We start from the raw sequence: 23,450 nt of genomic DNA, 5'->3' as shown, positions 1-23,450 counted from the left end.
ACAATTTATTCAGCTAACAGTTTGGTATTTATTTGTGCAGATTAAAAATCTAATATATACCAAGCCACCTCCCAAAATGGGAGAAGAAAAAAAAAGAAAAGAAAGATGAGATTTATGTATCAAATTATTTTCTTTTTTTGTCATTAACAATCAAATCACTTTACCTATGAAATGACATAGGGGAAAAAAAAGGGTCAAACAAAAACTTTAATATGAAAACCTGGTTTATTTGTCTGTGCGCTAATGATATTGAGTTTCAATTCAATTATTTAAACGAAGAGACTGGAGTAGAGCTCGAAGGTTCCCACCATGAGAACATGCTCAGAGAGTTACACAGGGTCTTCAGGCCTCACATTCCAGGGACTGGTTTACTGTCAGGCCTTCACTAATGTGCAAATCCACATAAACATGTGCTTCTGAGGAGTCCCCACAAGCTTTACCAAACCAGCACATACAACAGGCTTCACTCAGACACAAGCCGTAGAAAAGGCCACAGCATATCAACAATTCACAAATATGCAGCAGAAAAAATATAAAAAATACAGTATGTCCTGATCACTTAAACCACAAACTGATACCAGACACCAAATAAAAAAAATTATCCATGTTTTTAACGTCCATTATTAAGCACAAAAATGAATTGCGGTCCTTTGATTGAGCTGAAAACTGGACTTTAAATATGAAACTGCGAGTCTAAATTCGTTCTAACTTCTCACTAAGAAATTCTTCAACGCTGTCTGTGTTCCACTTGAGGATGCTGAGCTCCTCAGCAATGTTCCCGTTATCGTCCAGCAGCTTTAGCACAGGGTCCGAGCCTCGAACATACTGGAACAAATGCAAACAGAACATCTAGAATTAAGCAGTGTATAAACCAATTATACAAGCAATACAATCTTTCTAGACCTATGTTAATATATTGTACCAAATAATTGTATTTTATATTTACACATACACTACCATTCAAATGTTTGTGGTGGGTGAGATTTCATTTTTTTAAATGGATACTGTTAGCATAGTAATCCCAATAAGTGACAAAATAATGCAAACATTTTCCTATTTACATGTTGTGATCTGTATAGTCACAGCGTGTACAAATAACAAGGCTATATGAGACAGAGACCATTTTTAATCGTATAAATACTGGGAACTATATTCTCACTAGGCGTAGGAGCACAGCTAATGTTACTTGGGCGAAGTGGCTACTTGGGCGGAGTGATTAGCGCAGCACACGAGACACCTTGTTGATGGTTCCGTAAACAAAACAAATGACTAGCTAGATGTGACTCGTGATCATGGAAGATTTCTCTGCCCTAATACACCCGGCAGTTGTCGTTTTTTCCCCCCATTGTGACAAGATCAACTGGAAGAAACGCCCCATGCCGAGTGAACCTAATGGTCAGCTGTCCACCAAGTAAGTGATTTTGTTATAATGATCACGAGCAGTGTGTTCATGACAACACAATAATAACAATAAAGGGGATACACGGAGCCCCTATTCACGTAATAGTGTCACTACTAAGGTTATATTACATTAGCCGCACTTAACCGCAGCAACAGGTGATCCAATTTGTACTGTCTTTATTATCGATGGGATGGCTGTATCCTTTAGCACACATTTCATGGTCCGTGTGGTAACTTGCATTTTTTTCAAAACAGTCGTCTACAGTAAAATGTTCAGAGCAAACAAAATACTTTGTGATAGTGTTTACAGGTGTGTTTGGATCTATTTCCAGTGCAAGTAGCCATCGATTCATCAGGTTAGCGTTTTGGGCTGGAATTCTATGAAACATCATAGTATTACCTGGTCTCCCCTGTACGGACTTATCTAACTCTGGGGGATACTGTGAATAAGCTAAAGTCCCAAAAAGTCAGAGTGTTCCTTTAAGTGATAATTTCTTTAAAAAAAAAAAAAAAAACTACAGGCTTTTGAATAGTAGTGTATGTCCATGCCCATGTTTATTACCTTTATGATTACATCTTTTTTTTCCACTATTAACTATTACCAGAAACCTTTTTGTACCTTGATCTGAAGACCCCTGAACATCTTTGGCTTGTCACTCCTGACAAAAGCTGAAGGAAAATAGTCACAAAAATGAGTGTTTTGTAACAGGAGAGCAAAAGTAAACACTCTACTAGTCTGTTCCACACAACAACAGCTGAACTGCTGTAACAGCTGCTACAAAAAAAACACCCGTTGAAGCATTTCAAATTAATTTTGCTACATTTTCTATGCCATTTTACATAATCAAGCAGTCTAAATTAGTCATATTTGAGGTCAAATACCCAACCTACCTTGGACTTGAGGGAACCTCCCCAGTTTTCATCCACAGACCTCAAGGATGGCTCCTGGATAGAGCTGTCAGAAAAAGAACAAATATGCATAAATATGGGTACAAACTATTTTCACACTGACAAATCTAATTAATAAATAATACTGGTCTTTGTAATAATGACTTAATTAAAATCAAAAGATACGACACCAAATAATCAAGACCATGGCCTCTGGCTTGGATCTAAATATTTGTGCTTTGACAAAAAGCTTTGCACATTTTTCATTGTTTTCCTTAAAGCTCCAGAGCTCCATGTTCACTGTAAGAAAACGACCTTGTGATCTGGCACAGAGGCTGAACTCACCTTCCTGGACTCCAGCTGAGCCTCCTCTTGGCAGCACTGCCTGCAGGGCAGCTCTAACTGGCCCAGGCTGAACTGACCCAGGAGATCACAGGAGCTGCACAGGAGATTGCTGGAGAAGCCCATCTCCCTGCAGGCCTCAGAGGAGAGCTCCGCTCCATAAGACGCCAGCTAAGTCAGGAAGATTTCAACCACATTTTACACATGAATCAAGCAGTAGATACAATTCTCTAAGCACTTACACCAGTTGAGCTTTAAGTCAACATCTCAAACCTACTGGAAATTCTCAGCTGTTTTCTGAGAGCATCTTTAATCTAATGACCCTCAAAGGCAACGTCAGAGAACAAGGAAAATTAAGGGGAGAAGCACAGGTGCAGGAACTTGCCAGCTTTGGCTACACAGCTATGATAACAAGACTATTCTGTTAATAGCTAGTGGTTGACACATCTGCCTCCTAGTTACAAATGATGTAATTGAATATAAAAAATAAACAGTATAGCTGATACGTTTCTGTTTAAGAATAAACATCATTCATTTTGGAATGAAGGGAGATTTAAAATTTTGAGACCAGTGTTATTATAGTTAACTAAAACTGCAAGTAAAATTTTTAACCGTAAAATAAACCTGTTGAAATAAAACTTAACTGGAATAAAAAAATGAAAAAAAAATTCAGATAGTTGCCAAGGTAACATTATTTTAACTTGGGAGAAAAATAAATACACACACACACACAAACATATATACATGCATGCATACATACATACATACATACATACATACATATATATATATATATATATATAAATAAATTAAAATTATAATAACATTTTATATCTATGATACTAACAATAACACTGTTTGAGAGTTTATAATTGAATTGCAATGACTTAAGAAATTGTGTGGACCTGGAATCTGATTGAATTTCATTTTTTATACCCCATAATATCGTCCTTTCTAAGTTTAATCAAGCCTTTATAGTAATTTGTTTCCTCTCCAAACACGATAATGGAGCAGCACTTCGTGAATCTGCTTCCTTGTTCAGAGCACTATCAGCTAACGTAACTTGGAAAATCCCAAAAAACGGCAAATAAATCATACATCCACTTCTGTAAAGATAAAAACATATTTTACATAACTAATGTTTATTTAAAAAGTTTAGTAACGTTATATCTACAAGTTATTTGCAGGTGAAGTTAAACTAGTTAACGTAATAGTTTTAGAACTTAATCATTAACGTTACATATCATATGAAAACCACTGTCTCAAACTTTTTGCAGTAGGTTAGGTGCAAAGTTTGTTAATGTCACGGTAAGAAATTAAATCTGCGATATTATAGATTTGCATCACATTATATTTACACTATCTGCCGGATGAGCCACGTCATTAGCTAACATTAGCGAGCCGGCTAACCGGTGCATTGAACGTAAATAGTCCACATTTTACATAAACATGTGTATTACTTGTCATTCTTGAGTGTCTTCTTTCAAAGATGAAAATGTACGGATGTTGTTTCTTCACCTACCGTTTGTAATAATGGCAATAACCAAAGCAGGTACACCTCTCCCGCCATGAGTGTTTCTCTTCCACTCTTTCACTTGGCAGGAAGTGCGTCACACACACTGGGCTTATTAATAAAAGTCTTACCATAACCAGATAACTATTTGAAAAAAAAATATCATCTTCAACCTTGATTGAAATAAAGAGCAGACTGTTTTAAAAATTGGCGACAAAGGGATTTAACAATAATAGGTAGTCTTTTTAACTAAACTTAAGATATGTATCATTGCAAAACTGGAAATAAGGTAATTTTATGTGATCTCTTGCTTAATTGTATGCAATAAATATTTTTGAAAATTATAGGAAGTATTTGTACATGATCTCTGATGGTAAATATTATGTGATGTCAGAGCAGTGAATGTAGAGCAGTCGTATTTGAGTGAAGTGAGATTCTCCAGTCACAGAGCGACAGCTGATCCACGAATGCGCATGCGCACTGACACAACGTGCCTACACTTCCTAGCATTGAACAACAACTGAACATCCACTCCAGCTGCTTCTCAAGTGAGGGATAGTCTGAGCTGATCGGATTCAATAAGCATACAGCATTTTGTGCTGAACTGGTTTTGTAGTTGTTTGTGTTTATATTGGACTCTGGGAATCATGAAATAGCAGCCCTGCTCGTTTCATCCATAAACTGAGTGTCATAAAGTTATCTATCACGGCATGTCCTCTCTGTGCTGGATTTTTTGATGGGGTTTTTAAGGTTAAAGATGCCGCCGAAGTTTCAGCTCCTGGCTCTGTTGGCCTTCGCCATTGCGATGATCTTTTTGGAAAACCAAATTCAGAAGCTCGAGGAGTCGCGGGGGAAGCTGGGTAAGAACCTTTCCTTTCTAATAAGGTGTCTTTAAATCATTTGTAGACTTGACAACATTTTCGTGGTTTGATTTGTTTCCCCCGTACTATTTTAAGGGAGGTAATGATCATTGGTGTGTATGTTTATACTACATGGTCCATCATGTCTCAGGCAGCAGCTGGATTTTAATTCAGGCAGGACCCAGTATCAGTTTTGACTCTATTAGTTGTGCAGTGGATATTTTCCTTCGTCAGTACTCAAGCATGTTGCTCAATTATGCTTGAGTCTTCAGGGACAAAAGAGGCAGAAGAACTGAGGGACAGCTGAAGAAATAAAAGCTTGTTTACAAAGCATTATTTTGGATTAATCTATTCAACATGTTTGCTAACATTCTCCAGCTTATTGTGTGTGTATTTTATTGCCCATAAATATTGCTCAATACTGTTAAATATAAAACCACAATTATTTAGTTATAATAACTACTGACCAATACAAAAAAATCACGTCAATGAACGAATTAATTTAAATTACAGTGTGCTTTCAAACTGATGTTCACCTCCATCAACTGAATTGTTACCACAGTCAGAAAATCTTTGTATTGACAAAATCGCCATCAACACATATTAAATTAATTTAGTCATAAAGCCATTTCTTTTTCCCCCCTTACTGTTTCTAGTTATTAACAGGACCTGATTAGAACTAGAGGAGTTATCAAAATATCTGGGTCTGTACGATTTTCACATGTAGACTAAACTAATATTTATAAAACTGATGTACTATTCATATCATTCAGGTATAAGAAAGATTTATGCAACAACTTTTAACCATTTAAAATGTTGGGGCTCAAGATTAATTTTATTGAATAAGATTGCATTCAGTTAATCAAAAGATGTTTATAATGTTACAAAATACTTATATTTAAAAAAAAAAAAAAAATCATATTTATATTTTCAAATATCATCAAAAAATTCTGAAGGAAATATCACAGTTTCCACAAAAAAATTAAACCGCACAGCTGATTTCAGCACTGATAATAATAAGAAATTTTTCTTGAGCAGCAAATTAGAATAATTTCTGAAGGATCATGTGACACTAAAGACATTGTAATGAAAATTCAGCTTAACCATCACTGGTATAAATTACATTTGTATAAAAAAAAGCTATGTTAAATTGCAATAGTATTTCTTAATATTACGGTTGTACTGTGCAAGAAATACAGCTTGGTGAGCTTCTTTCAAAAATGTAAATATTTTACCAGCCCCAAACATTTGACGTGTCGTATGTGAACGAGTTTGCATGTTTTCATCGCAGGAGAAAATATAGATATCGTATATCATGAAAATATATATGAATATAATTACCTACAATTATACAAACTGTAGAACTCACAAGAGCTAAGTGAACAGTTGAAGCAGGTGAAATGGCTGAAAGAAAAATTATATATATATTAAACGTTTTCATAAATATCATTACTCTAGTCTTCTGTCACATGATCCTTCATGTTCGAATCTTTGCAAAATGTGTGTATATATATATATATATATATATATATATATATATATATATATATATATATATATATATATATATATATTTATAATATCATCAGAATTAAAAGAACCAAAGACTAAAACTACTTCAGTCTGTGTGTATTGAATTGATTTAATACACGAGTTTCACAATATGAGTTGAATTACTGAAATAAATGAACTTTTCCATGACATTCTAATTTATTGAGATTCAGAATATATGCTAAAATATTTATTAAAAGGTAAACAAGGAAACATTTTGCCATATAAACTTTTTTTTTGCACTTTTTACAAAATAATGTTTGTGACAGTTGTGCTTTAAAACGTAAAATCAGCCGCTTATGTTCGTGTTTGTCCATCACTAAAATACAATAAATTATAATTTACGTAAAAATCCCAACTTTGTGCTGATCCGCAGCCCCTTATAGAAATATGAATGCTCGGCTCGCTAATGGAAAATAGTTCGATTCAGCCTGAAGAACACAGAGGTGCCATCACCAAGCATTTATTTGTAAACAATAACTTTATGTAACTAAAATGACCGGTTATTACAGATAATAAGTTACGATTGTAGAGTTAGCATATAATATTTCTGTAATATGGCCAAATCACTTACAAAATCGTACACAAAGGAATGCGCATGATCATGCTTCAAGCGTCTACACCAATAATATTTGCTGTTTTATAAACCAGTAGAATTAGGGGTGGACACTGGGCAGAGTGAAATGTCACCATGCCCCAATGTGTTGCCCCGCCCCATCGGCCAGGCTGCACCCTGGGGCTATACTCGGGATATCTGGCTATCGATTTTGTGAGCGCTGATAACAAGTCTGTCTGTGGAAGTAAAAGGTTTTCTGCTTATTACCGTACATCTAATCTATTGTAATGAACGAAATCAGTTAATTTAAACATCTGTCGAGTACATGTGTCAGCAGGGCTTTTGTATTTTGGTTGAGTGCTGTGATTCCAAACACAGGCCACATGTTTAACTTGTGACGCGTCAAAACCACCTGCCTGAGTGATCGGATATGGGCTATTTCATGTCAAATACAGGCTATTCCAAATGCTTCACCGTTTGGATTGTAACGCATCATACCTGTTTCACAGCACCTCCACAGAGATGTATCTTTGCCATATTCATTATAGTTATTATAGTGCTTTGTATGTTTGAATGAGCAACATTCTTTCCATTAATAATAGGCAAGCTGCTGTTGTTTGGGTTAGCTGGTTCCCATCATCCACCCTCAGTTACTCACATCACCTAACAGCTTTTTGGTCTATGAATAGCTTCACAACTGCTGGGGAATATGAGACCTGTTAGCAGGCGGAAAGGTGAGAGGAAGGTTTTCCATCTGGTTAGACCTGGAGAAAGCTATCAGTCTCAGCACTGCAGAAATTGATGGTGTTTTTGAATCTGTCATCTGGTTTGAGAACAAATGGAGTCTCTAGCACATACCTAGTGTAAACTGTTTGATTCATTTGACTCAATATTTTAACGGTGTTTTTACTGAGTATATGTTGTGTCACATTTTGAAATGTTGATTTATTATTGTTCCATTTGCTCTAATGATGGCATCTGACATATACTTTCACGGTTCATGAGCATCGGAAAGTTATTTGATATCTAACCTGATAGTAATTTGTCTCCATGTGCTAATAGAAGTTCTGGGATTCCCTTTGAACATGTTTCAGATCGTACTGTTAGCCCTGATGGGACTGTGGAAAAAGCAAAGCCTATGTGTTACAGCTTGTAGGGTTGTTTGCCGTTAATTCGTTTGGCATTTTTGAACAATATAGGTTAATCTTTACTTTTTAAATTGTGTTCATTGAACAGTAGGTATGATTGGGAACAACTTTTTTACGTTTATTACGCCGGCTCAACATCGAGATGTCTGTCAGCTATCAGCAATGGACGTTGGCATCGTCTATCGACCCAACCCTAATGGCTTGGCACTGGCACATTGACTACTGTTCATGTTTAGATCCAAAGTAGCCGTGTTTATGATGCTTAAGGACTTTGAATGGGTTATTGATTGTGGAAGGTTTTAGAGCCAGTGGATGACATAGACTAAACAAATACTTTTGTAGCCTTTTATAATTTTTTGTAGATTTAGTGTGCATTTTTAATGTTTCATTTAACAATCAAACTATTTCTTCTTAATATATATAAATTGCCAACATACTATTCAAAAGTTTTTGATAAGAAGTCATCTCTTAAAGCTGCATTTATTTGATCAAAAAATACAGTAAAAACAGTCAAATTGAAGTATTATTACAATGTAACTGCAAAAAATAAAACTTTTACAATTTTAACTGTAAAAGAATGTAATATTTTAAAATGTTTATAATTTATTTTGTTTTTGTGAAAACCTGTATATAAAAGAAAGCCATTATAACATTTGTGTAAAAATGTAGAAACATTGGACATAAATATGGGGTAATATTGTGCAGCAGCAATCATCATAACAAAAAAGGAACCTCATCGCAAATCTATAGGGCCCCATTCTTATATTTTCCCTGGGGCTTAAAATTCACCCCTGCATACTAATCTTACATATCAATAGCAAATCTCACACAAACAACAGTTATCGGTGTCAGTTGGTACATCCTGTTGTGTGTAACCAGATGGTACATAAACTGGGGCAGATTATGAGCTCAATGCTTTACTAACTGTTTATTAAAACTTCAAAGCCCCCCTGAATACCAGAGGCGTACAGCTGCTTGCATTTCTTAGTCTGTTTTTATGGTCTCTTTGTACGCAGGACATACTTCAGGCCTGTTTTTCTTTTGTTCTTAATGCACTGCACAACTCCATTTCTCTTTCTCAGCCTTGGTCCTTCTGCCAAGGCTGTAAATGGCATTGTGTTATGATAATGCAACTTCTGGAGCTAACAAGCTTGAACATAAACTGACCCCACAGTGACCTCCATGTAGAGTCTCTCAGAGGCAAACATTACTCAAATAATGTATTTGTTCTATCTAAGGAAAGACTGTAACCTGATTTGAATCATTGAAAAGACATCAGTCAGAGTATAACTTGTCAGGTTTGGCAGCTGACTGCAATAAATCCTCTTCTCCTCCTGAGCAGCCTGACACTTGTAGATCTTAAATTTCATTTCCCTCATCTTATTATTTCTGGCCTTTACTGGAACAAGACACTCAACTTTACCATTAACATTTTTCATTTCACATTTATTATATTATATGTTAAGTTTTGTATCTGTTCATGGTTCATTAGGGGTTTAATGATATACCAGTGCCTCTAGTTCGTATCACGGTTTTGGAGCGTCGGTTCGGTACGGTTCTGTTTGCTGTGTGGTTAGGGTTCATTGCATGACACCAGCAATGCTAAAGAACACTAGATTCACTTTTAACTTAATAATAATAATTATAACAATAATCATTGTACTTCTGAAGAGTTGCTTATCAGAGAACTCGGTGTTGTAAAAGCCAGTAGAAGTGAATATCAACTGTCTTCCATAGCATCAGACACACACTGTCAGCCTGAGGGTCTTCTTCCTGCCTGTCTGTTTTTAAAAGAGCCTTTCACTCAGGATAATGCATCAGTTGTGTGCTTATCAAGTAGGAAATATGTAAAGAGTAAGGACACACCGATGTATCAGTCACCGATATTTATTTATCCTATAAACCTATAACCTATATAGGTAAATAAACCTATATTTACCTATAAATTCAGATGACTCTTTTGCCGTAAAATTTCCCATCACAGTTCATCACACAAAGAACAAACAATTTTTGTTTAGAGGTGAATTACTACTATTAAAGGGTAGATTTTGATATTTTATTAATGGGGCCATAATTCTTTAGGTTTAGTCTTCATTTTACCGGAGTGTTCTTTTTCTCTTCACGATTTTATTGGAATAGTTTTACCCAAAAATAAAAATTTGCTGAAAATCTACTCACCCTCAGGCCTCCCAAGATGTAAATGAGTTTGTTTCTTCATCTGAACAGAATTGGAGAAATTTAGCATGACTTGTACACCAATGGATCATATGCAGTGAATGGGTGCTGTCAGAATGAGAGTTTAAACATTACAATAATCCTCATGATGGACTGTAGTCCATCAATTAATGTATTGTAAAGTAAAAAGCAGTGTTTGTAATAAATCCATAATTAAGACATTTTAACTTAAAAACAAGTCCTCTATCCATAATATTGCTTTCTCCATTAAAAAAGTCATCCCGTCTGAATCAGGAGAGGAATATGCTTAAGCAAAAACTGTTCTAAATCAATATGTTTAGTGGATTTTGATGTGAGAGGACAAAAGGACTTTTTATTGGAGGAAACATTCTTATGGAAAAGAGATGATTGTGGCCAGAAGTGATGGTTTAAAGCCAGAACACTTAATGATGGATTTGTTTCTTACAAACATGAAGCTTTTTACTTCACAAGATATTAATTAATGGACTGGAGTTGTGTGGATTACTTGATAATTATCGTGATGTTTTTAGCAGCTGTTTGGACTCTCGTTCTGATGGCACCCATTCACTGCAGAGGATCCATTTGTGAGCAAATGATATAACACTAAATTTCTCCAAATCTGTTCCAATGAAGAAAAAAACGCATATTCATTTTGGCCAAAGAGTGACTGTTTTTTTGTTTGTTTGTTTTTTAGCAAATTTACCTTTTTTGAGTGAATTATTCCTTTAAAATGCCATTTGTAGGGATATTCCAAATGAAAGTGAACTACTGAACCCTTCCAAGAAGTCCGTTATCGAAGGAAACATGCGATGGTCACTTTATAGATGTTGATTTCCATTTATGATCATGTGATCTTCGGTTAAGATGTGCATGCAGCGGCCATTGTGTCTGCAAGACTGCAAGTGCACGTGAAGTGTCCCATTTGGGAGAGGGCATAGAACATTGGTGGGCATTATGCAAATGTAGCCATCACAGAAGTGGGATTCGAATTATTAAAGACTCGTTTAATCTGATCAAAGTAGATTCTTTCTCTTGGGGGACAAAAACTTTATTTGTCGTGCACTTTCGGCTTTACAACTTTGCAGAACATTTACATTCAAAGCTACATGACAATATTCAATATTCGAAATGGCATAATAGGGGCACTTTAAAAATAAATACTAATAATAAAAAAAATAGATTCTGGCAAATACGGTGTTTTTTTAACTTTGTCAAAAATCTATATTTGAAATATAATTAAATATATGAATTAAATTGGAACATAATTGTTATTGTCAAGTATAAGTTCCCACTTGGGATTTGTAAAATTATTATTATTATTATTTGTATTAATATTATTATTATCTTAAAGCCTTTTTGTGCAAGGTCACTGAGCCCACATGCTCAAAATCATGTAACTGCAATGTATAGTGCTGAAATCGAATAAAAGACATTTTCTTTTAGGAGATAATTATTCGTCCAGTATTCTTTGCAATTTTGCTCCTTCAACATACAGTACTTGTAGTATTCCTTTTTTTTTTTTTGTAGTATTGAATTTTGTATTAATGTCTCCTCATCTTCTCCGCCTCCATTGCAGAACGAGTCATTGCCAGACACGAGGTACGAGAGATTGAGCAACGGCACATTCAAGAGGGGGCGAAGGTGGCCCTGGTCGAGGAAGATGATCTGGTGGTCATCTACAACCGAGTGCCCAAAACAGCCAGTACCTCCTTCACCAACATCGCCTACGACCTGTGCAACAAGAACCACTACCATGTGCTGCACATCAATACCAGCAAAAACAATCCCGTCATGTCTCTTCAGGATCAGGTCAGTTTTGATTCACTTGTGCATGTTCCCATTCACAGCCATCCAGACAACAGATTATCACACTGGACCGTTTCCATTTACTGAAATGAACCAAACAGCCTCTATAGCCCCTTTCACACTGCACGTCGGACCCGCAATATTCCCGTAACATTGCCTGGTCGCCTTCTGTGTGAAAGCAACCACGTCCCGGAATGGATTACCGAATCGAACCCGGGTCGGGGACATAGTAACATTGCGGTAATCGATCCGGAACGAGCGCTGTGTGAACAAAAGCCAGATCTAATTCGGTATCGAAGTGATGACGCGCGTTATCGCGCGACTTTTTTACCGGCTGTTTTGAAGGAAGATCAACATTCGCGACGAAAACATATGTGCAAACTGTAATGAAGCAGAGATCAGTTAGTTCCTCACTTTCCGCGCTGACACTGAGATCGTTTGCTTGCTTCAGTTAACGTATAACGTGCCAAGCGTTGTCGACTCGTACATTACACGTCACGCGCTGATGTCACGTGTCGTTACGGGATCTTCAAGGGTTGTGTGTGAAAGCACGCACATATACCGGGTCATCACTGGCAGTGTGAAAGTGCCAAATCTAGCGACCAGGAAACAATTACAGGAACACTTTACCCCTGTATTTGCCGGAATGGCAGTGTGAAAGGGGCTTAAATGACACAAAGCATTTCCTTAATAGTGCCCTGCAGCAGATGTTATAGTATGATGGCTTTATATTATCCTGAGGCATTAGGGGACTTAAAGTTGGCAATCATTAAACTGTTGATTGTTTTTTCAGAGCAAATCCTTAAGGGATCTGTTTTGTATTATATTTTTCTAAATTCATGTTTCAGGTACGGTTTGTAAAGAATGTGACGTTATGGAAGGAGATGAAGCCTGCGTTCTACCATGGACATGTTTCCTTTCTGGACTTCACCAAGTATGCGTTATGTGCTCCTGTCATTTTGCTATTTCAACCTGTCGTGGTCGATGTGTTTCGCCCGAGTAATTCTGTATAGAGTGGTTTCAGCTTTTGCATTCAGTGCCAACATCATTGAAAGATGATTTGCCAATGTTCTGCATCACTAGAATCCTACATTAGCCACTCATTCATTCATATCCATTGAAAGGATGTTGTTTTACATTCCCAACAACCCAAAAAGGAAGTTTAATGCTGCTGACTCCTGGTGGCTATGAAAGGAATTGCAGCAAGCCTCTCACAGCTCATTATAAACAATACAATCATATTGTTAGTTTCGAGTGTTGTGCGTCTTCCCATACCTTACCTACATACATGAAGCAACTATTTAATTATGCCTAGATGCCCCAAATATGTGTTAGCCTTATTATACTAATACAAATACTAATACCAGTCCCTTTCCCATTTCATTACCAGATTTGGAGTGAAGAAAAAGCCTATTTACATAAATGTTATCCGGGACCCTATTGAGCGTTTGGTGTCTTACTACTATTTCCTGCGCTTTGGTGATGACTACAGACCAGGCCTGCGACGCAGAAAGCAAGGGGACAAAAAGGTGAGTCTGGTGGTTCAAGTGTTCGATGAAGTTACTTCGTCTACTTTTATCCTATTGTTAATTTGAATGAATTTCACAACTATAAGGTACCTAGGTTTAAGTTCACAAAATAAATAAATACATTGTGTTAGTAAATAATTATTACAAAATAATAATAATATTATTATTATTAGAAAATTTTATATTAAATATTTTAATATTATTATTATTTTGTTTAACTGTTTAATTTAATAATATAAATATCATTATGTAAAAAGTACAAATACAATTTAAAGTTATATTCTTAAATAATAAAATTATAAATTATTATTACTATAAATAATGATTAAATTAATGAAAGAACTATGAGATTCTCTTTGAAGTGTATATTTTGGGTTTGATAACTTGGAAAGTTAAGTAAACTTGAAAGTAAAGTAATTAGTAATCGGATTACTTCTTAAATGCAGTAATCACTTACGTAATCAGATTACAATTTTAAAGAAGTAATTAGTAATCTGTAGTGGATTACTTTTTTTGAGTAACTTTCCCCAACACTGGACATGGCGTTACAAAATAAAAATAGTGATAAAACACTATTACTTCCATTACTATAACCACAAAATGATCTTCTTTGCTGTTAAAATAAAGCTTTTTTGGCTTGTTTCTTGCACGCTGAACTCAGAGATCTGTGTGTGTTTCAGACGTTTGATGATTGTGTAGCTGCTGGAGGATCTGACTGTGCTCCAGAGAAACTGTGGCTTCAGATTCCCTTCTTCTGTGGTCATTACTTTGAGTGCTGGTAGGCTCTGTCTTTCTGAGTAATTCAGATCTACCACTTTTAGGACTCTCGGTACATTTTCTCAATCACCTTTCCACAGGAACATTGGCAGCAAATGGGCTTTGGAGCAAGCCAAATACAACCTGGTGAATGAATACATGTTAGTCGGAGTGACGGAGGAGCTGGAAGACTTTGTTATGATGTTGGAGGCAGCCCTCCCTCGCTTTTTTAAGGGAGCCACAGAGCTCTTTCGGACAGGTATGTTTGCAGAGAGAAAGTCCTTACAAATCTATTAGATAATGACTGTTTTTGTTAAATGTTTGTGTCCATTTCTAAAGGGAAGAAGTCGCACCTAAGGAAAACGAGTGAGAAGAAGCCGCCCACAAAAGAGTCTATAGCCAGACTGCAGCAGTCAGACATCTGGAAAATGGAGAATGAGTTTTATGAGTTTGCACTTGAGCAGTTCCAGTACGTCCGGGCTCACGCGGTGAGAGAAAAAGATGGAGAACTGTACCTACTGGCACAGAACTTTTTCTATGAGAAAATCTACCCAAAGACTAGCTGAGACTCATAACGCTGTACGCTGTGGTCAGAAACACTGGAGGCAGGATTCAATACGTTCTGCCTGACCGCTCTCCATCTGGAAGAGTGCATTTAGAGCAACTGAAACTAGTCCGTGCCACAGGGAAGAGTCTTGGGGCCAAATACCTGTCAAGAGCTTTATCCCCCCAATACATATCGTCTCAAAGAAGGCTTAAAAGCTCTCTAATGCGCTTTGCAAGTGACTGAGGTCTTGTTCGTGTCATTTTATCAAGACAACCATCACCTTTCTGCCATAGGGATTTCATACAGGTGCTGCCACATTTCAGAATGTTTTGTTATTGTATTAATTTAATGCTTTAAGGTTTTTTTGTTTGTTTTTTTTTGACTGATTAATGCTGTTTTGGGAGTTTTAACATCTTATTTTAAAGTACCGATGACTACTAAACATTCTTGAAGCTCTTTATCAAGCTGAAAGAATTTGTAATTTAATAATAAATGAAATGAGGAATGCTTTATTTCTTTGACTTTTTAAAATGTTGAACTCATATGTCTTGTCCTTGAAATACCAGCATTTATTTGTTGGTGAAAAAATTATCCACATTTGCCGCTTGCTATTTTTAAAACCGAACCCAGTCCTGCTTTTTTTTTTTCAGCAATTGCAGGTAATATATTTTTAGCTACAATTATATGTAAAACTGGTCATAAAAGTTACAGTTGGACCAAAAAATGTAATGTATGGGAGGATAAAGAATTGAAGTTAAACTGCTTATCTGCACGTGGATCGTTGTACTGTTAGTGGTTCTTGGTAAACGGCAATTATTTTGTTTTAATTTGCTTTTATATAATTTCTGACTGTATTATTTTGATTGTTTGATAAAACACTTTTTTTCAAGGACTTCTCATAGCAACATAACATTAGTCTGCTGCTTTGATTCCGAGATCATGGACTGTAAATGTGTTCATTGAAAGAAAGACTCTGACTTCATCGAGACTGTGCCTTTTTCCCTGAAACACAGAGCTGTTATTATAGCCAGTGTAAATATGACTTGACGTCTCGGCATATAAATTGATAAGGAATTGTTTTACAATTTGAAATGGGTACAGTTGCATTGATTGTCATTATTAATATCAGTGTGCAAATGGGCAACCATCATATGAAATTGTTTGCCTTGTTGATGGTACTACAAGAGTGGAACTAATGAATTTTGAAAATGGAAATCTGCGTCCTGAGTACAATTCCAGTGTTTATGTACATCTTTTCTAAACACACATTTGTGCATGAAATGGGTGCTGGATTGCAGTTGCCCCTAAAGTCTTCAAGACACAATAAGTAGAACAGTAGAATATGTACAAAATATTATAGACGTTCTCGTAGATATTTTTTGAGTATCAAAACCAATATGTACTGTATAAGAAACACTAGAGTAACCTGTACATATACGTTGTATTGGTTTTATATCTCTATTTCGCAGTACCATCATGTGAGCCTGTATTTGTTTTTGTTTTGTTTTTTAATTAATGAAACTCCAGGAGCTTTGCTTTTTTTTCTGCTGTCATGGATTTAAAAACCGATTTTTGGATATGTCAGCCACATTAAAAATAGTTTGATTTCTTTTTCTTTTTTTTGTTAGTCGCTTATCAATAATGTAAATTTGATCAAATATCTCAGTATTTTCTGTCTGCTAAGAGTTGTTGTATTTATTTATTCAAACAAAGGAGAAACTAATATATATGGAGGCTTATATTTCATTTAATATTCTGACAGCGCAAACACAAATTAAACAGACGGTTCAAAGGTTAAGGGTCAGTAAGATTTTTCTCATGTTTATGAAAGTCTCTTATGCTCACCAATGCTGCGTTTATTTGATCAAAAAAATAAAAATAAAGCAGCATCATGAAACATTATTATAATATAAAATGACTGTTTCTATTTTTTTATATTTTCAAATGTTACTTATTCCTGTGATAGTAAAGCTGAATTTCCAGCAGTCACTACTCCGGTGTTCAGTGATCCTTCAGAAATCATTCTAATGTGCTGATTTGCTGCTGAAGAAACATGGATTATTATTATCTATGTTGAAAATAGTTGTGCCGATTCATGTCTTCGTGATACGTTTTTCTTCAGGATTCTTTGATGAATAGAATTGAGATCAAGAGAACAGCGTTGATTTGAAAACTTTGTCTTTACTCTCCTTTTTGTCCAATTCAAGGCATCATTTCTGAAGAACAGTTTTAACTTCTTTAAAAATATATATTACTGACCCCCAAATTTTGAAAGATGGTCCATGTATGTCTTTTCATAGAGAAAAAAAACATGTAGGCAATAAAGCTCAGGGGAAAATTAGATAAAATGTCCCAGGTCCTTGCAGTGTCGTTGCTCCTCCGTGGGACTCGAGACCGTGAGTGTAGCTCAGGTGTAGCTCATTATCATTTACTCCACCGGCCTGGCTCCGCCCCCACAGCTCTCGGCCCCGTCCCACTCGTCTCACGCCACAACCCTCTTTGATCTAATATAACTGGGTGTAACCCATTGGTCTACCATCTCCTCTTCTGCAGAAGCTTTCACCATTGACATTATAGAAACACACAAGATGTGCTGAAGCTGTGCACCGCTGCAATATCCATGTTATCTCATCAGAGCACATACATTTAATAAACAGAGCTTTTGATATGCTTTCCAGTCTGTCCCAGTGGAAATGTAATCAGCAACACAATTAAAGCAGTATTGAGTCATTCTTTCAATGGCCTGGCCTAGATAATAGTGTAAATAATTAATTTTTCTATTAACTCATTGTTGTCTCTCCAGCTTGTCTCTCTCAGCACACTGGGAACAGATACCAGGATGCCTTTCAGAGATATAATTTTTCTAATTAGCACTCGAATGAAGGGCTGTCTGTAGTCTCTGATGGTCATTGTTGGGGGGTTTTACCTCCCCCCAGTTAGATCATGATGGGTGATTGAGCTGTCACAGCAACAAATAAAGGGCCTTTCAAACAATCCCTTTCTCTGTTTGATCGACAGTCAGGCTTCCCTTCATTTTTAATGAACATCATAATTGTTGGCTATTGTCAGTGGGGAGAGGATACATTAATTAGGGGGAAATTGTTTTGTTAAAATAACCAGCTAAAGTAATTCGGTAGATTTGTTTGGAAATGTCCTTCTAATTGCCAGAACAGAAATGCACATCATTGTCAAATGTTTCACAGATTCAGTTATTGAGCAATGATGAAAATCTTGTGCTTAAAAGACTTCGGCCCTTTCCGGCTCTAAATAATGAGTCCTCTGTCTCACGCTTTCTATCTGATGTTTATCTAACTGTATGTGCTCAGAAAGCTCGCGCTCTTTGTTAATGTGACTCCTGTGCTTTACCTGAACCATCATAACATGCCTCTGCTCAGTCAACAATTAAAGTAATGGAGCTGTGGAGAAAATGACTTATTTTCCATTACACCCCCCTCCTACCACACAAATTTCGAACTGCACTCCGCCATTAGATCAACGACTGTGACCTCATTACATAAACATAATGATCCAGGAGATGGGGGGGTTGCTGGTCTCGTTTACAGGAAATCTAGACTGGCAAAACCAACAGTAGGGGCTGAAAAAAGTAATAGCTCATGCAGAACATAGTTAGTCTGGTTTCATGCACATTCAAATGCGTCCATATGTCTCTTTTTAATATTATTACATCCGTTAATGTTGGATAAATAGGCTAGGATAAAACCAAACATTGAGTTAGAAGGCTTTAGTTCCTCAAAGCAAACAGCACACTTGCCTATTAACACTAAGCCACCGTTACGGCTTCGTCATGTCATCAGAGACTCATTTTCTGCATTGAATAGTGACATAATACACTATAATGAGTGACAGAAGCCGACAAACACAGCCCTCTCCCCTCTTTCCTCCCTCTCAGCTCCTACATCTCTGTAATCTAGAGTGTGCAGGTTTGAATTAAGATCAATTGTCAAGATAAAACCGTTTTCACTGGTTCCCATGACTACCACTTTTCACCCAAACTGCTTTGATTATATTTAATCTGATGGTAATCGTGGCTAAATGACAGACAGATGATAAGAAAGGCAGGATCCTTTTCTCACGGATGATTTTCTATGGCCACCCAATCAGACAGCTGTCAAGGTTTCTTTTCATAGTGATTTGGCCGTGACGCTGCGTGTGTGCTGTAATTAGCTCTTTAATATGGGTGATTAAGGCCCCATTGTAACTGACACCGAATGAGAAATGTGAGGCAGTCCATCTAAACTTCTTCAAGTCAGTTTGACAAATCAATTTCTGACAGCTAATTTTGTGATTTACAATTAAAATTTAAATAGTACATTAAATATAGTGAAATGCTAGTGCAAATGACGAACGCGCAATGTTGACAGCATCAATAACGTACTAGCATCTAAATACTGCATCTGCAGCCGGGCTGCTTCAGCGAGAGAGACCACAATTTAAGTGAGTGGTGATTGGCTGAAGCGCGCCTGACGTCACCTCACGGATGTTTAAAGGGGATAGAAGTCCGGTAATAGAGCAACGTAAAGAGCGCCGTTAATTTACAACGGTCAGACCTTATGAGGATATACAAGCGAGACGTCATATAGTTAAATGAAGTTATATCCGCGTTTATGACCTCTGCTTTTTGCCTGAAGACAAGCTATGGACCGGCGTCTGCGTCTATCCGAGCTGACTGACTGAACGCGATCATCTGTTCTGTCTTGATGACTCTGTGAAATCATCTGAAAGTTGTGAAGCAGGTGAGTGTGTCAATCAAGTATAAGTGTGTTAACTTGTCTACTTTGATAAATTGTTTATCTGTCAGTGTCATACAGATAGAGGCCCACCGGTCAAATTAATTTATTGCCTACTTACAAACTAATTGAATACAGTTTGTGTTTGTTGTCAAGTTAGTAACATCTGTTCAGTTGACATGCATTCTATTCTAGGTAGTGACCCAGTTATTATGGTAAACACTGCTTGTAATACACAACCAGCTCATGTCAGAATGGGGGCCCTGGCATGGAAGCGGTGTGTTGGATGTGGATGCAAGATTTCAGACCGCTTCCTCCTGTTTGCTCTGGATGGATACTGGCACTGCCACTGCCTCAAGTGCTCCTGCTGTCAAGCCCAGCTGGCAGAAATCGGCTCCTCGTGTTTCACAAAGCGTGGCTTGATCCTCTGCAAAAGTGACTATATAAGGTCAGACTACAGGAACAACACTGTTTTGTTATTGTCATCCTTTATAATTTACTATCATTCACACCCCAAGCTAACAAATTTTCTAGACAAACGAGAGAAATTCTATCATAGTGTACATCTAATTAGTCTAGCAAAGACAATATAGGGTTGATTATACGCACCCTTATGTTGTTTAAAACCTGTTTGACTGTGAAAAACATTTTGAAGAATATTAGGATTTTAACACTTTCAGTTCCATACTGACTTCAACTGTATGGACGTCATTAGGAATGGAAACAGGTTAGAAACAACATGAAGGTGATTAAGATGACAGAATTTCATTTTTGGGTGAATTATCACATTAAATGAGGAAACCGTATAGAAAAAAGTTCAAATAGACTTGCTTATTAAAGATATATTTGTGATCTTGTGATGTTTACTACAGATTGTTTGGCCACAGCGGAGCCTGCAGGGCTTGCAGTAAGTCCATCCCAGCAAATGAAATGGTTATGCGAGCACAGGACAATGTTTTCCATGTCAAGGTAATTTACTCTAATAAACGGACCCATTGAAACACGGTTAATTAAAAATGATCTACAGTTTGACTCCTTAAAGTATGTATGTTGATATGCATTTTAATATGTTTCCCTCACAGTCATTTCTTTCTTTACTCTTGTAGTGTTTTGTATGCTCCGTCTGTCATAACCAGCTAGTACCTGGTGACCGTTTTCACTACACGAATGGAAAGCTGTACTGTGAGCAGGACAGACCGACAGCTTCTGCGCACAGATGCGACCACTTGGATTCACTCAGGGAGCACAACATATCTGAACAGAAGTCCTGAGCTCATCATTTTTTGCCGAACTCTGAGAAAGAGACACTAATGGAGCACCTAGTTTCATATTCAAGACCTCATATAACCCAGTAGTTGCTTTGTCAGCTACAGACCATTTTGTGAAGGTCTAATATTGTGGAAATTCAACGTATATGGTAATATCTTGCCGTTTAAATGAGGTTAACCATTGGAGCTGAAAAGCAATATCGGCGAGCATTCTTGCGTATCATAATCAATTATGAATTGGTTTTGCACGGAATGACCTTTCTTATATGTTGTGGACCTGCAATTTAGTTGTGGTGTCTGTTAGTGTTGATATAGTGCTGTGTACTTCACTTTCAGGCAGTGAAAACACACCACCTTCCTCTGGTGTGTGTGTGTGTGTGTGTGTGACATTTATCTTTTGGTTATGGGATGGCTATTCTTCCTGGTCTGCAATTACAGTATCACTGCTATTAACCTGTTCTTAAATCAATTCTGGTAGCATCCAAAGAGTCCACATTCTCTGTATCATTTGTAGCAGACCTCCAGATGATCTCTTAGAGGGCATAATGTTATTTTTTTTAATTAGAAAACAACATTCTGAGCTCACTATAAAGGACCAAACTTTAAAATGTGTTGTGTGTGTGTGTGTGTGTGTGAGAAGTAATATTTGCTTTATTCAGAATAATTAAAAATCTTTAAAACCCCCAGAAAGGATCTCTTCACAGACTTTGAGTTGTGTTTTCAGTTGTGATGCATTCTAAATGTTTTCTAAATAATGTTCTCAGACACACTTTTTATGGAGAACACCACCCTCTGTTGGCTGAAGGTAATTCTGTCACTTTCAATAGGAACTCTTTATATAAGCCTTTGTTAAAAAAATTTGCAATTTTTTTTCTTTCTTTTTTTTTTAGTAAAAGCAACATATTAAGGTATGTGCAGAAATAGTCGGAATTATGAATTTAGAAAAACAACTACTCAGAGGGACCATTATATAAAACATAAAAATTGTTTACAGAATAAATAATAAAATACACTATAAATTATTAAAACATTGATGTGTCATGCTGAATGTCATGTGTTTAAGGCCATTCCATCATATCCCAATCTCTGATTATTGTAATGTTGATATTTTCTTCTGATTAATATACCTCCTGTCTATGCTTTGCATAATTCACCAGTCTGACTTTAATGCATGTTTTTGATGAGAAATATTGATATCTGTAAAGCAAAATACATTGGGAGCTGTTATAAAATATTTCACGACAGAATAAGTGGAGCTGCTTTTATAGAGTAAATCCTTATTGAATGACTATTGCTGCTTCTGCAGAGTAAATCTAAATCAATTGACCAGAAGAAAAAAATAAATAACTCACTGAAATGAATGTGGTCCTGCACCTATAAATAAATAATGGATTAGTTGCTTCTACAGAATATGTCCCTATAGAATAATAATACAGGATGCTATTTATGATTCTATAAAATAAATCACAAAGAAATGAGTTGCACTGATGTAACAGCATAACAACCCTATAGAAGTCGAAATAAAATATAAGCGCTCCTGCTCTTATAGAATCACAAAATGACTGTTGTATTACTTCTATATAAATCCTTATAGATTAAGTAATGCTGGTGCTATAGAATACTTTGCAATAAAAACAAAATGTGTTGCTATACAGAATAAATCACAATAGAATGAGTGCTGTGTTATGTGGAATATGTCCTTGAAGGCCTCTCTTTGTCTAACACTATATTTGAAGACCACACCGAATTATTTTTGAAATTAAACTTGATCGTTATTCAAGAAGACAAATGTTAAACCAAATACATTTGCATCTTGCTTCTTTGATTCTTTTTAAATGTTAGCATTTTTAATCTACATTATTTTAATACAATAAAAAAAGAAGTTCTCCTGTGACTGATGCCCAGTTGAGAACTACTGTTAGAAATTAGAATACATTAGACCTATTGAAAGTAGGCTACAGGAGTTAACTCCTATAGGCTAATAGTATACAACAAAATGAGTTGTGATTCCCTATAAAAATATAGAATGTGTTACTGCAAATAAACTACATCGGGACAGAAATATTTTTTCTTCTGCAGAAACTTCTACATATAAAGTCTGTAGGCTACATCATAAATCATTACAGTGTGCTACTTCTGTAAAATAAACCCCAATGCAATATAATTCTGCTAATAGCAGTAGCTACAGTAACTTGTGTTGTTTTCAAAAAGAAATAAAGTCCTTATAAAGTAAGTCCAAACAGAATTCGTGGTCCAGCTGTTTTGCCTCTGTGTTTGTGAAGCTGTTATTGATCACATGATCGCGGGTGGACTGGCCGTGGCTGAACTGGGGGGGGGGGGG

At 36.3% G+C, this 23,450-nt stretch overlaps 2 protein-coding genes and 1 pseudogene across 4 annotated transcripts; 2 read left to right on the top strand and 1 right to left on the bottom strand.

Moving 5' to 3' along the window:
- Positions 1-206: 206 nt before the first annotated feature.
- On the bottom strand, positions 207-4,247 carry LOC113117017 (selenoprotein F-like; annotated as a pseudogene).
- A 379-nt stretch (positions 4,248-4,626) lies between these two features.
- On the top strand, positions 4,627-16,707 carry LOC113117007 (heparan sulfate 2-O-sulfotransferase 1-like). Its single transcript, XM_026285361.1, has 7 exons — positions 4,627-5,004; positions 12,032-12,264; positions 13,110-13,195; positions 13,652-13,790; positions 14,471-14,568; positions 14,648-14,805; positions 14,886-16,707. Exons 1-7 carry the CDS (start codon positions 4,881-4,883, stop codon positions 15,110-15,112), a joined length of 1,065 nt encoding a protein of 354 aa, XP_026141146.1. The 5' UTR covers positions 4,627-4,880; the 3' UTR covers positions 15,113-16,707.
- A 2,695-nt stretch (positions 16,708-19,402) lies between these two features.
- LOC113116993 (LIM domain transcription factor LMO4-like) lies at positions 19,403-21,908 on the top strand. 3 transcript variants are annotated; one of them, XM_026285335.1, is made up of 4 exons: positions 19,403-19,847; positions 20,016-20,289; positions 20,714-20,810; positions 20,948-21,908. In XM_026285335.1, exons 2-4 carry the CDS (start codon positions 20,021-20,023, stop codon positions 21,110-21,112), a joined length of 531 nt encoding a protein of 176 aa, XP_026141120.1. In that variant the 5' UTR covers positions 19,403-19,847; positions 20,016-20,020; the 3' UTR covers positions 21,113-21,908. The 3 variants fall into 3 exon arrangements, with proteins under 3 accessions (XP_026141120.1, XP_026141136.1, XP_026141128.1); XM_026285351.1 differs by having other exon boundaries at positions 19,405-19,847; positions 20,085-20,289; XM_026285343.1 differs by having other exon boundaries at positions 19,405-19,847; positions 20,037-20,289.
- The last annotated feature ends 1,542 nt before the right edge of the window (positions 21,909-23,450 follow it).

Source organism: Carassius auratus, chromosome 2, assembly GCF_003368295.1.
Source record: "Carassius auratus strain Wakin chromosome 2, ASM336829v1, whole genome shotgun sequence".
NCBI lineage: Eukaryota > Metazoa > Chordata > Actinopteri > Cypriniformes > Cyprinidae > Carassius > Carassius auratus.
Note: the sequence above shows the minus strand (reverse complement) of the source record. Positions and strands in the feature narration are given on the sequence as shown.

Excerpts from the sequence above, each read along its gene's own strand:
- LOC113117007 (XM_026285361.1), top strand. The coding sequence starts at position 4,881 with ATGGGGTTTTTAAGGTTAAAGATGCCGCCGAAGTTTCAGCTCCTGGCT. Across the intron at positions 12,265-13,109 it reads TCATGTCTCTTCAGGATCAG|GTACGGTTTGTAAAGAATGT; the intron begins GTCAGTTTTGAT and ends TTCATGTTTCAG. Across the intron at positions 13,196-13,651 it reads TCCTTTCTGGACTTCACCAA|ATTTGGAGTGAAGAAAAAGC; the intron begins GTATGCGTTATG and ends TTTCATTACCAG.
- LOC113116993 (XM_026285335.1), top strand. The coding sequence starts at position 20,021 with ATGCATTCTATTCTAGGTAGTGACCCAGTTATTATGGTAAACACTGCT. Across the intron at positions 20,290-20,713 it reads TGCAAAAGTGACTATATAAG|ATTGTTTGGCCACAGCGGAG; the intron begins GTCAGACTACAG and ends TGTTTACTACAG. Across the intron at positions 20,811-20,947 it reads ACAATGTTTTCCATGTCAAG|TGTTTTGTATGCTCCGTCTG; the intron begins GTAATTTACTCT and ends TTACTCTTGTAG.